Source organism: Blennius ocellaris (assembly GCF_963422515.1).
Source record: "Blennius ocellaris genome assembly, chromosome: 4".
NCBI classification, from domain to species: domain Eukaryota; kingdom Metazoa; phylum Chordata; class Actinopteri; order Blenniiformes; family Blenniidae; genus Blennius; species Blennius ocellaris.
This window is the reverse complement of record NC_137653.1, coordinates 28,302,025-28,315,739: the sequence shown is the minus strand read 5'-3', so window position 1 is coordinate 28,315,739 and position 13,715 is coordinate 28,302,025. Positions and strand designations below refer to the sequence as shown.

Sequence of the window (13,715 nt, the reverse complement as noted above, 5' to 3'; positions counted from 1 at the left end):
CCTGTCCATTGTCCTTGTTGGGCTTGTTGACAGATAAAACCTGCCCGTGCACGCCAGTTTGTCAGCTCAGTACAGTGCGTCTGCTCTTATCCCCTCGCCAGAGACTCTTGCACTTGTAGTTATGTTACTTCAAGAACTTCTGCAGAGGTAGTTTGAGGGTCCAGCGTCCAATTACATTTACCAAATAGCTTTTTAATGCCAACTGTAAATGACTTCTTTTTGCCTCATCAGGCTGACACACTGATTTTCAAAGCATTTGCACATATAATAAATCAGTGTGTCACTGTATGTAAGACATGTAGCACATATATATATAGCATAAATAGCTAATGCTCCCTCTTGAGTTGCAGTGTGGCTCTATGCTACTGCCGGCCTTTTGCTTCCATACACACTACTAAACAGCCGACCTGTTGGTGTGATGCAGGAGCAGTACATCTTCATCCACGATGCCTTGATGGAAGTCATTTCTGGGAAAGAGACAGAAGTGTCAGTCGGCCAGCTTCGCAGCTACTTCAGCAGCATCAGAGCGCCGGGACACGGCGGCCGCACGCGTCTGGACAAACAGTTCAAGGTGAAAAAATACACGTCAGGACGGACGATCCAGCGCACATGCAACATGTCACACGTTGAAACATTTGACCATTTACTTGTCTCCCGGTGGATTTGATGATGGCGACGCATCTCATAAACACTGTGACGTTGTCGTGTTGACCAGTGTCTGGGATGTTGTTTGTATATGTGAGAGCAGTTGCTGGAGTTTTGACAAGTCCTTTCTCATCTTTGTCAGATGGGATTATGAAACGATATTACATGGTTGGTTCTACAGTTTTTAGTTGCAGTAAATCACAGATTAATGAACCTCTGACCATCTTCACATCTGTTGTCGTGTTCCAGTTACTTCTCCAGCCATGTATTATCCTTGATCCGCCATTTTTAAGATTTGTTGGTGCCATCCAATTCCAAATCAGCTAATATTTGCTCTAATATGTCCGTTTCAACCTCGATATGGAGTTATGTGATCTGCAAAGCATTGCATCCTCTTTTTTATTCATATTCAACACAATGTCCCAACATGTTTGGACCGGGAGCTCTTCTCACACGAACTGTGATGATAATTGGTCTGAAGGTTTGGAGTTGATCGAGTTGAGCAGCTGGCTTTGTCTTGCTGATGTTTTTGTTCCTGTGTGGAGCGATGACCACGTGTTCACTGCCTCACCTGGCTTTCTTCTTCTTTTTCCGTCTTGGAGTCCCTTTAGTTTGGTGCTTTTCTCCATGTTTTATAAGAAGCTAGAGCTACGACCTGCTCCCTCTTCTACCTTCACTTTTTGTTGTTGAACTCTACTATGACTTTGTATCATTGAATTTATGATGCTAATCTAAAAAGAATCTACAAATGTTTGTCGATCTTGACCCAAACACTTAAATATACCGGAAGTCATTCATCCCAACAGCTGTTAGGATGTTTAACAACTCACTGTAAATGTCCTAACATTCTCCTCATGAACCAGCTACATCTGCACTGAGTACATCTGAGTTCCTATCTATCTACACTATGTGTACACCATTTCTGTCATTTACTCTATTTTTAGAGGATTTCTTTTTTACTGGATGGTTTATTCTTTTTATTTTTACTTATTCTATTTTCTTGTGCTCTTTTTCGCTCCTGTTTAGATTTCCATATGTTTACATATTTTTAATTCTTTCATTTTATAATTCTGCACCTTCTTACCGTGAGCTGTTGCAAGGTTGTGTTTCCCCCTGGGGAGGAATAAAGCTCTACTTTACTTTACTTTACTTTACTTTACTTTTTAAAGCAATTGCCTGTTAAATCCTAAAAGTTATTGAGGTTCAGTAATAGCGCACATTTGGATGTGAGAAATGTTGAAAATACCCATCAATCATGGTTAGTAGCTCTTTTAAGCACTGTTGGATCTTAAAGATCCAGGCTGTGAAAAACAATCAAATCCTCAATGCTAACTTAGTCGAGGAGTCTGTCTTGGAAATGAAGCCTGAAGCTGACCGTCTCTGATGTTGTCCGATGGGAATGACGTCCTCGTGGTGGTTATGATAAATCAGTGTGACTCTCCGTCTCCTCTCCTTCCAGCTGGTAACTCAGTGCAACTCCAGATATGCGGAGTGCTTCAACGCTCAGAAGGAGTGCAACAAAGAGAAGAACCGAAATTCCTCCGTGGTGCCCTGTAAGTAGGAAATGTGTCTGACCGCACAGCACTCCAACCGTTTCACAATATTAACAGTGCAATGCACCAGGTTAACTGTGAGTGGGCAGTACATGCATCATACTGTATATACCCTCATACGTACCCTTATATGTCAATACAATCATACAAAACCTCATATTCACCATCATCTATACCCATAAACATGCTTTTAACTTCTCCATGACAGATTGAGGGGTTCTGATTGAAATGTCTTTAAACAGTCACCAGTTACAAATTCAATATTTTTACTTGGAATAGAAAACCAGTCTTTGGTCAAGCACAGGTAAGTTTACTATGTACATGTGATGAAACTGTTATCATAGCCATTTAATCATTATATGAAATTAAATAAAACTTCAATGTACTTTACCCTTTGATATGACTTAATAAAGTCTTTTCTGATAATATTTGGGTTTTGCTGTTTAACCGGTGCTGGAGATGAGAACCAGATGAGTTTTTGAGAAAAGTGTCCATGAAGAATTGATCTGCGCTGCAGCTTTCACAAACTGTGATGGACGACCAGGTTGTTTCTGTTGTTATTTCACAATCTGTTGACGGTCACTGGCTGTTCCCCAGTTCTCTGAATCCGCAGCCGAGAGCTACGGAGAACCGTCTCCACTGAAGCGGCGACGGCGCCGACCTGAACGCAGCGCTAACTCTCCCCCCCCCTCCTTGTTTTTCTGTGAGCAGCCGAGCGAGCCCGGGTGGGACTGGCACCTTTACCCGGCATCAAAGGCACCGACTACATCAACGCCTCCTACATCATGGTCAGCACTCCCACCTCTGTCAATCATTCACACACACACACACACACACACACACACCAGTCACATTTTAGATGATAATTAACAGAGTAATAAAGTTTGTTTGTCTTTTTGCCGTGGCATGTGTCGCGTAGTCTTCAGGAACTCTTTAGGAATCATAATAAAGTTCTCTCCAAAGCACAGTGCAGGATCAAGTACACTGTCAGACCCTAACATCACATTATCATTACACTTTGTGTTACTGTCAATCTTGGGTTTTCTGCACTGTTCCTTTAGTTTGAATGTTCTAGCTGGTTAAAGCCGTGCTTTTTCTTCTAGAACTGGAAATGACACGTGACGTGGTCGGTTGGATTAAAATTTAAAAAGTTTGAACCCTGTGATCTGACACCTGGTCTTCACTTCGGAAAGTGGATCAAGACCTGGATGTGGTCTTGATCCTTTTTCTTGCATTATCTAGAACATGTGACTGGATCATACATGATCTGCGCTCTGAACGTCTGAAAGGTTTGTGAAGCAAAAGCATCAGAATTTCACACAGAAGACAACAGAAATGGACGACCTCAACCAGAAGTGGACGCTGTATGGCAGCAATGCTCGTCGTGAAAAGTGTCATTGGAAGCGTTGTTGTGAGCTACTAGAGATGAGCAGAGTGCGACGTTGTGAAAACATGAACGCTGATACACTGAGTTCATCTGAAGAGAAACACCGTGGCGTGTTTCTATTTGAAATATGTTGAGAGACATTACAGGCACTTTAAATTGGTTTTTAAAGGCCATGAAATAAGAAGTTTGCGGTTGAAATGCTCAGTGCACCGACACTATGGGTCAAACAGGAAACAAGTATTTCTTAAAGAAGCAACAGCAGGATGTCATATTGTCTTCATCCACCTGTGATCACCTGTGGGTGGAGAGTTTGTTTGGGCCTAACGCAGAGCCTCGAAAAGGGAATGTTGAAGGTTGAAACATTGAAATTAGAGTCAAAATGAGACTAAATGTGATTCTCTGTCTTTAAGATGTGCTGCCGCTCTCTGACCACTTCTCTTCTTCTTCCCCTCCTTTTTTCAGGGTTACTATCGGAGTAATGAGTTCATCATTACCCAGCATCCTCTGCCTCACACCACGAAAGACTTCTGGAGAATGATCTGGGACCACAACGCACAAATTATTGTCATGCTGCCAGCCAACCACGGACTGGTAGGACACACACACACACACACACACACACACACACACACACACACACACACACACACACACACACACACACACACACACACACACTGATAATGCTTCACTCAGCATTATCAAGGAAATAATAGGAAGCAAAAAAAACACGTGTGTGTGTGTGTGTGTGTGTGTGTGTGTGTGTGTGTGTGTGTGTGTCGTGTGTGCGTGTGTGCGTGCGTGCGTGCGTGCGTGCGTGTGCGTGTGTGCGTGCGTGATCTCCTGCAGGCGGAGGATGAGTTTGTGTACTGGCCCAGCCGGGAGGAGGCCATGAACTGTGAGGCGTTCACTGTCACCCTCATCAGTAAAGACCGGCTCTGCCTGTCCAACGAGGAGCAGATCAGCATCCACGACTTCATCCTGGAGGCTACGCAGGTGTGTGTGTGTGTGTGTGTGTGTGTGTGTGTGTGTGTGTGTGTGTGTGTGTGTGTGTGTGTGTGTGTGTGTTCACAAATCAATAAGGTGCCTTGTGTTCAGGTCAAGGGTCAGGTTAAGGGTTGGGTTTAGGTTTAAGTTAAAGGTTACGTTAAGGGTTTGTTTCGGTTGAGATTAAGGATTCTATTAAGGGGCGATGTTAAATGTTAGGTTGAGCATTTGGTTTAAGGGTTGGGTTAAGGGTGAGGTTAAGGGTTTAGGTTATGAATTTGGGTTTAATATTGGGTTAAGAGTTTGAGTTAAGGGTGAGGTGAAGTGTTGGGTTAAGGGTGAGGTTAAGGATTAGGGTTAAGTGTTGGGTTAAGATTGAGGTTAAGGGTTCAGGTTTTTTCTGATAGTTGTGAATGAGGAAACCTAAAGAAGTGAAATTCATTCTTCTTTCCATCCAGTCTTCAATAACACTATGACTTGATACTATTTTATTCTCGTAGAAATTCCAACCGATAAATTAAAGCGAGTCCTGTGTCCCCAGTGGATATAAAGTGCACCAGTCATACTTTATTTATCACTTTAAACATTATTATGGGTTTAGGAATTTGGGCTCCAGTAATAAAGAATACCGTATTTTCCACACTATAAGGCGCACCTACATTGATTGACATAATTTACTACTTTGTTCATATATAAGGTGCACCACATTATAAGGCGCATGGAATAGACCAGTGGTCATAACCTTTATAGCTCAAAGCCATTAGGTTACATTTTCCACTGATTCTAACACCCAGAGAGGTGCACACACTTTATTTTGATAGTCCTACCTGCAGCCTATGCCAGGAGGACACTACACACAAAACCTTCTTCACTGCTGGTTGACAACTTACAACTACCGGTAATAAACTAAACTACATGAACTAAGCAACAAAAACACAACATAACACAATTATTATCGACACCACAAACCAAATATAACCCCCAATAATTGCATTTAAAACACCACAAACAGAAACTCCCATAATTCATTGCAGCTATCGGCTGCACTGAGGAGCTCAGGAGGCAAGGCATGATGGGAATTCATGTTTTGTGTTGTTGGAGGTTATTGTGGTTGTTGTTGGGCTTGGTGTTGATTGTGTTTATGTGTTTTTGTTCCCCAGTTTAGGGAGTCATTATTTCATCTAGTTTATTTTGGTTTGTTAGAATGTTGGTGTGCAACCATGAGTGATGAAGGTGTTGTGTGGAGTGTCGTCCGCTCTGAAGATCTGGTTGCCAAGTTAGAGTTGTCAAAATAAAAGCTTCTGGTTGTTCAGCTGTCAAATAGCAGTCTTGAGTAGAGCAATTCTTCCATATATAAGGCGCACCGGGTTATAAGGTGTACTGGCAGCTTTTGAGAACATTTGAGGTGTTTAGGTGCCTTATAGGGTGGAAAATACGGTACAATTGAAAATAGAACTGTGAGCTCTCAGCTCCAACTTGTATTTGGAACAGAAAACTGCTTCATTCTGTTCAAGATGAAACTGAAACACTTCCATTCCCTGTCCTATTTTCAGTTCGTTCCGACCAACACTCCAGCTCCTCCTCCGTCTAACTTCTTCTTTCCCTCTCCTGTTGCTTTGCTTACTTTCTCCTTTGCAGGACGACTACGTACTTGAGGTCCGTCACTTTCAGTGCCCCAAGTGGCCCAACCCCGACGCCCCCCTCAGCAGCGCCTTCGAGCTCATCAACGTCATCAAAGAGGAGGCGGCCACACGAGACGGACCGACCATCGTCCACGACGAGTCAGTCTGAGTACCCTTCTCTGTGAACTCCACGCCCTCACCCGTTGAAGCCCCTCTAATGCAAAAAGCACTGAGACTGACTGTCGAGAGGGGAAACGTGAGGAGCAGACATTTGTCGACACCGGCCCCGTGAATGTACTGCAATGTGTGAATGCAAGCGGTTTGTCCACAGAGTGAGAGGCGGCGTTTGCTTCTTCACACACTTGTCGGTGTGTGACGACCCCCTCCGGCCCCGCCCCACGCAAACCGCTGCAAACGGCCCAATTAAGCCTAATGAAAGTGTGGGCAGAATTGACTCGCATTAGTGTTCTTGAACGACGCTCTAATCCAGCGGCTCTCACTCATGTTTATTCATTAGAGTAATGAAGATTGCTTGTCGCCTCCTCCACAAGAAAAGTGACTAATTGAGCACTTCATCTGGCGTGTGTGGCGCAGCTGTCTGCAGCACCTGAGAGATTGTCAGTTAGAGGCTCGTCCTAATTGTTTGGTGCACTCATTATTCAGCCGGCCGTGGGTTGTTAGCGCCTCTTTCCGCCACGCCGCTGACAGAGCCGCTAATGGAAGAGGAGATGGTTCGCGTGGCGGAGGAGACGGGACGCTCTCCCCGGAGCTTCGCCGCGGGGTCGAGCTGCCGAGCTCCACGGGATTCACTCGCTAATCAATCTTTATGCTGATTGCTGAGGGTCTCGCTCTGTCAGGGACCTGCTGCCTCCACATCCCACACTCTTTCTCTTTACAGCACATTTCAATCACAAGACCATGTGAGACAGCAACCTGTGTTTATCTGGCAATAGCACACACCATGTTTAATTTATCTAGAATTTAATGTAGTTCTTGGTTATTTTTAGGTTTTTGCCAGGGAAAAGGATGAATGTTCCTTTCCCTCTGTTGGTATAGATCAGGGGTCTGCAACCTGTAGCTCCGGAGCTGCATGTGGCTCTCCAGCTCCTCTGCAGCGGTTCCTTGGAGCTAATGAAAATAAACAAAATTTGCATTTCACACTGATTTTCAAAATGGTCTCGTCTCCAAACTCAAAACAGCTACATGAGGCAAAACAGCTAAACTGACTTGTTTAAAAATGGGGGAGGGGATAATCAAACTACTTGTAAAAAATGACTAGATTTTTTTCAAGAATGAAGAGAAGAGGGGGAAAAGTAAACAGAAGAATGATCAATAAAGGAAAAAAATAAGACAAAATGGGTGGGTATGCTAGTATTGTTAGAGCAGTACTCAAACTGCTCTAACAATTGGAAGCAGAGTGGCTTTACACAGATTAATGGTTAAACAGGGAAAATCAATAAAAAAAAAAAAATCACAAAATCCAAAAAAAAAGTTAAAATTTGGTCGTAAATGTTACAGACCCTGGTATAGATGATGTTTTACACACTTTAGCAACAACAGGCTAAAAAAACAATCTCCAACAGTGCAACCCCATTACATAACTGTTTCCCTGAATAGCATCATCTCATTTTCATTTGACACGTTTTTTTCTTCTTCTTCTTGCTGTCACTCACAGACTGACGAGACAAACTGTCAATAAACAAGTCAAGAGTAGAAGCTGGAAACATTAAAACACGAGAGAGTTTCGTGATTCATGGGTTTGTCTTTCCTGTGCGTGTGCGTGTGCGTGTGCGTGTGCGTGTGTGTGTGTGTGTGTGTGTGTGTGTGTGTGTGTCAGGTTGGGCTCGGTGTCAGCAGGTACACTGTGTGCCCTCACCACCCTGTCCCAGCAGCTGGAGAGCGACGGCGTCGTCAACGTCTATCACGTGGCCAAGATGATCAACCTCATGAGGCCAGGAGTCTTTACAGACATTGTGAGTTCCCCGCTGAGCAGACGACACACAGAAACCGTTTGTTTTAATTTGATAAAAATGACTGAATGCCTTCAGTTTGCTCTAAGAGGTTAAATGAGGCAGTTTGAAGAATTAAGGAGTAAAACGTCCAGATTTCGACATTCAGATGGAGTTAAAGTAAAAAGTTTTCTGTTTAAATACTTTGTTACGTGCCACCTCTGCTCAGCTAACTGAGTTCTTGAACATCATGAGGACGTTGAGGAACGATGGAGGTCTGGTTTAACTACCGTAGTTCAGGCAATGAGCATAAAGAACCCAGAGTTGCATAAAAACAACAGGACCACTGAAGGACCTGGCGTGAATATTTGCATTTCTGGTGATCCGACCACAAGTGAGACAGTTGAGTCATGGGAAATACGTCATACATACATCAGTATGAAAACAGAGTGCGCATCAGTGCGCACTCTGTTTTCATTTAATTTTCCTCTCCCAGAATCCATACAGGGAAAATAAAATATGTAGGATCCAGTTTTAGTTGTTGACGTTCTTCTCTAATACGCTGTCAAAACCTTTGTGAAGGAAATGTCTCATCACACTCAGACAAATACGCATTACCAGCATTTAAATTTCGCAAAAGATACACGTGTTTGTTGACATTTTAGCATGAAGGAAACGCCCACAGATTCCTGAAGCAAGATCCTGTTTGTTCACTTGATCTTGATTCGCACTGGGAAAACCATTAATAATCGTTTCTACAACATTTCAGACTATTCTCGTGGCTTGAAGACTCTTTCTTTGAGAAAGTCTGGCGTTTTTTTTAGGCTGAATCGGTCAAAGGTGGATATTTTGGATATTGTCTGATATCCCAGAAACCCTTGCAGCAGGTTCTGAAGTTGACGTCAGTTATCAAAACGTTAACAGTTTGATGGCTTCACATTCCGCTTTGTTTGTAAACACATCGACCTTCATGTGATTGATCGAGGAAACTGCGGGTTGGAGATTAGTAGAAATGAGTGGTGATGGTTTTGTTTTGGTGTGTTTATTTATTTATTCTCTGAACAGAAGTGATTCTTTTTATGGGAAGTATAGTTTGAAGATTTTTTTTGTGGGCGAGAAACTTTAAGAGAAAGCGAAAGAGAAAGTTATACTGTCTTTAAGTGTTCAAACTTTCCAAAGACGCTCTGGACGCCTGTGTCTGGGAGACACGGTGCCTTAGAGCCTCATAGCAGCCGGGGCGGGGGACTGTCTGCCTCACGCTGGACCACCCAGAACTGCACCTCGCCATTTAGTGGTAATAACACAAGCTCAAGCAGTTAGCCTGACGCGTGTTAGCGGTCTGCGTCGGTGCTCGCCACGTGACCAGATCACCCGAAACGCTTGTTTACGCCAGGTCGGAACTTGTGCCTCCCAGAAGGGAGTGGCTGATGTGAAGCTGAGCTGGATTTGGTTGTGTCTCTGTGACCCCCCCAGGACCAGTACCAGTACCTGTACCAAGCTCTGCTCAGCCTGCTCAGCACCAAGGACAACGGCTCCGGACTTCCGTCCAAGGACATTAACGGGACCATGACGTCCATGTCTGACCAGTCGGATCCAGCAGAGAGCATGGAGTCTCTGGTCTGAAGCAGCCACGGAGGGGGCGGGGGGTGGGGGGGGGGGGTTCCTACAGCCCCCAGCGGCCCCCGACACACGGTGTGAGGCCCCCGAGCCCACAGAGGAGGCTCCTCACTTTGTAAAACGTCAAGGAACTATTGTGGACAAGACTTTTTGAGGCCTTTTTTGCCAGACTCTTGGTTAAAATGAATAACCTGATTACTTTTTTACACTGATAAAAAGTTTTTGATATTTATTTTTTTCGCCATTTTATGTCTTAATGTTCTCCTACTGAAGGGTCTGCGCCTGCGTTTTTCAGTTTCACGACAGCGTCAGTAGGCAACGAGAAACACTTTCCTGTCTTTTCTTGTTTGCACTATATAATGTCAGTGTTACTGCCTATACTAAAGCTGACTCGCCCGGCTTTCCTTTCACTCAAGCTCCGATTGTCTTTGTTTCCTTTCGGTTGTTTTTACATTCCGCGGTTCCGGCCACACCGAAGCTCACTGCGTCCCTGAAGGACGAGGTTCTGCTGTGTGTGGACGGAGGACGACTCCAGCTCAGCCCCGTCATCCATCCCTCCACTCATTTAACCACGAGAACCAAGACCCTGGACCCCAGTCACACAACTTGAACTACGTGTTGTTCATTTCCTCCCCACCACGTTCTTTTTACCTTCTTTTCTTTCTTTTCGTCGTCACTCTCCTTCTTACTAGCAAGTCACACCCATGTTAGAAAACCTAAGGTGGTGTAACAACTGCTACTGTGAACTTTTATGAATATTTCTTTGTATAATTCATATTATGCTTTTTAATATATGGGAATACTGTATGTATACATATATAAATATATCCTTACCATAATAACTTTGTGATTTTTGTACATGTCCTTTGTGGCCTCCCACTTCAGGCCGGTTTAGTTCCATCGACGCTCACCGCTGATTCTCGGCCGTCCTTAAGCCGACGCTCCTCGGTCCTCCACTTTCTCGTATGCTGCTACGTCACCTGAACACACGCATACACACACACACACACACACACACATGCACGCACACACACACACACCCTTTGATATTTTTGAACATTTTGCGGATGCAAACTTATGCCAGTCCAGATTTTCCTTGGCCATAATTCTAATCTGACAGACAAGCACGGATTAAGAACGTAGAGGCCTGGGAGTGTGTCCAGAAGCAGCTCTATGCAACATGTCGGCTTCACGTTACAAATCCACCATTTGGAGCAGTGTGAGGGAGTCTCCGTGAAGCCCAGCTTCCACTTTGCCTCCTTCTTACATCGTACGGAATTCATATACAGGATCATAAAGTGAATTCAACAGCACACATTCATGCCATCTCCTTTATAGAGAGGCTCATGTTGGTTCAATGAGACGTCAATGTATCTTTCCATTTCGGCCAGGCTGGTGTCAAATTACCCTACTTTAATGCTGAGCATTTTCTGATGCACACTTTCTGATAGAGGGAGCTTAAAAAAAAACAAAGCATGAATGTATTGATTAGCTGTATAATTCAGCTGTGTTTGTTGATAATGATGCTAAAAGGAGCTTTAAAGTCGCATTAAATTGAGTCTTATTTCAAATTTTACTGCACTTCTTGTCCCTCTGAAAGAAACTGCGTTATTCCATTACTCGTCCTTTGTTAACACGAACAGCTGCAGTAAAACTAGCGTTTTAAAATGGAGCTGACTAAACTGTCATATAGTGCACAGAATGTGATTCCTTTGGTCACAATTGCTTGTAACGTCAATGTTTATGTGTCGTTACCATGTTTACAATCTTTAACAGTGATTCACTAGAACAGATTTATAACAAAGTTTGCCTTTATAAAAGTCATACTGTTCAATTTGGGGTTGTAGTGAAGTTAAAATGAATTAATCGACAGATGCTTAAACCATCTGCGTTATTACTATACATCATGAAAGTACACATCTGATCATTAAAACCCTTTGCAAAGTTGAGACATGTGACGGAGCCTGATCACTGGATTGTGCATGTGCAGGAAGTGAAGTGTCGATAGAGAGGAATTCACAGCATGCGCTCTTTCAAACGAGACACACAATACTGCTGCAAACCACAAATCATTACGAGGAGATGTGAATATTTTGTGTGCAAAGGTTGTAGTTCATCTGAGGCGTTGCAATAGTTTAACCAAGCCAACACAAAAACCATTTGTACGGTAGCATTTGCCGGAAACTGCAGATGGTTGTAGCAAAACATGATTTCATTGTATATTATAATCAAAAGAATTATCGCAGTCAACTCAGTTTGAGTCATAATCAAAGCACGTTTTCACGGGAACGCCGCGTAAAAGTATTTCATGATCCCCATAATGAATCTGGCTCCGGATTACATATTGCAAATAGATGCGAACGACACATGATGATTATAAGACTTAGAAGAAATGCAAATAGTTCTAGAGAGTAAAGCGTCTTCATGAACGTGCGCTGTGCTTTCTGGCACTGAGACCGTGTGGGGGTTGGGGAGGCGGAGCCTCCAGGAGACCGTCAACGGGTTCGCCTTACACAAGAGCGGCAGATCCACTCCAGTCGCGCAACCCTCACAATCAGAACCTCAGTGTTACTCACTTCACCCGCGTGTGGCAGATGAATACAAACAGAGATCGTCAGGCTCTCGCGACTTTAAGCTGAGTCGTTGCTACAAAACTGAGGCTCTGCTCATTCAGCAGTTTCTTGTTTCTGTTGCACTCCGACTGATCGCAGTGAACTTCCACTGAGCTCTGAACTGACCTTCAGACTGTTCCTGATGTTACATTGCAGTAGCGGTAGTTAGTGGAAATGGAGGCCTGTTTTGAGATCCGTGCTCGCTGACAGAGGAGTGAACTCTCACTCTGCTCTCCCCAGGCCTCATGTACATATCGTTCTCATCTCTCACTTCTGCTCTGCACAACTTTCTCTTTACTTTGGCCTGCAAGGACAGTGGAGCTTTTCTTTTTGTGTTCGTACCCTGCATCAGCTGCAGTGACCCCCTCACACACACACACACACACACACACACACACACACACACACAACTTTTTGACGTGTGGATGTTCTACTCTAAGCGCAGATATTGATGATACTGTGTACCTCTGTGATCGATGGCGTGAAATGAATTCTTGTGGTTTTACATTATGAATGAAAATGTGAAAGCTTTGTTTTGTTTGTTGGTTGTTGTTTTTTTTAATGATTATTATTGTTTTTCCACACAGCACAAATCAGATTTGATGAATGATTTCGGGGGACATTTGTAATTTCTTTAGTGAGAAACAAACAAACTAAACTTTACCAAAGACTCCCCTCCATGCAAAAGAAGACATGATGAGCTTATCTATCTCCCATGATCCTTAGCACCCCCCCCCCCCCCCCCCGCAACCTCAACCTCAACCCCCAGCTCCAAGCCACACCAGTAGACCTGTCAGAGTCCTCCACACAAAATGAGTTCTGTCTTTCTATTACAGTTGGTAAGCCATTAGAAAGTCAGTTTTGCATAATATGACTGGTTTAAGAAGTAAAACACAACATTTTGACTCTTTTCAAAGTCACAGGAGGAAATGTGAACAAAATCGACGCCAAACCACTTCATTCAAGCTTCACTCCAGTCAAATGTTGATACTGAAGCTCAACTATAGTAGAATTCTTTGCGATTAAAGGTAACATATTGACTTTCACGCGAGAAGAATCCATGTCTATAATCTGTAGTCTGCTCAGCTGACATGCTCACTGTAATGAGTATTGTCTTTACCTCATCAGTACCAGAAGCCCACTCTGGTGTAAATACGTGTGTCGATGTGGTTCCTGCCTGCCGGTCGTGTCTGTTTCTAATCTGGGATCGTTTTCTGACGACCAGACTGGCTCGTCTTAGAGGTCACAGCATCACTGCTGAGCTGAAGAAACTGATCAAGAGATAAAGTCTTCTTGAGCTCGACAGAACACACATCCTTATTGATTTCATCCTTTATTGATTG

At 43.7% G+C, this 13,715-nt stretch overlaps 1 protein-coding gene across 1 annotated transcript in view; it reads left to right on the top strand.

Moving 5' to 3' along the window:
• LOC308129099 (receptor-type tyrosine-protein phosphatase gamma-like) overlaps positions 1–10,588 on the top strand; it is a gene marked incomplete at its 5' end in the record, with an annotated part of 494,500 nt that extends 483,912 nt beyond the window's left edge. Inside the window, 8 exons of the mRNA XM_080494877.1 lie at positions 425–571; positions 2,105–2,198; positions 2,910–2,986; positions 4,048–4,176; positions 4,435–4,581; positions 6,211–6,353; positions 8,032–8,167; positions 9,617–10,588. Of these exons, the coding sequence (XP_080351003.1) occupies positions 425–571; positions 2,105–2,198; positions 2,910–2,986; positions 4,048–4,176; positions 4,435–4,581; positions 6,211–6,353; positions 8,032–8,167; positions 9,617–9,766 (1,023 nt within the window). The 3' untranslated portion in view covers positions 9,767–10,588. The remainder of the gene's footprint in view (positions 1–424; positions 572–2,104; positions 2,199–2,909; positions 2,987–4,047; positions 4,177–4,434; positions 4,582–6,210; positions 6,354–8,031; positions 8,168–9,616) is intronic.
• Between the last annotated feature and the right edge of the window lie 3,127 nt (positions 10,589–13,715).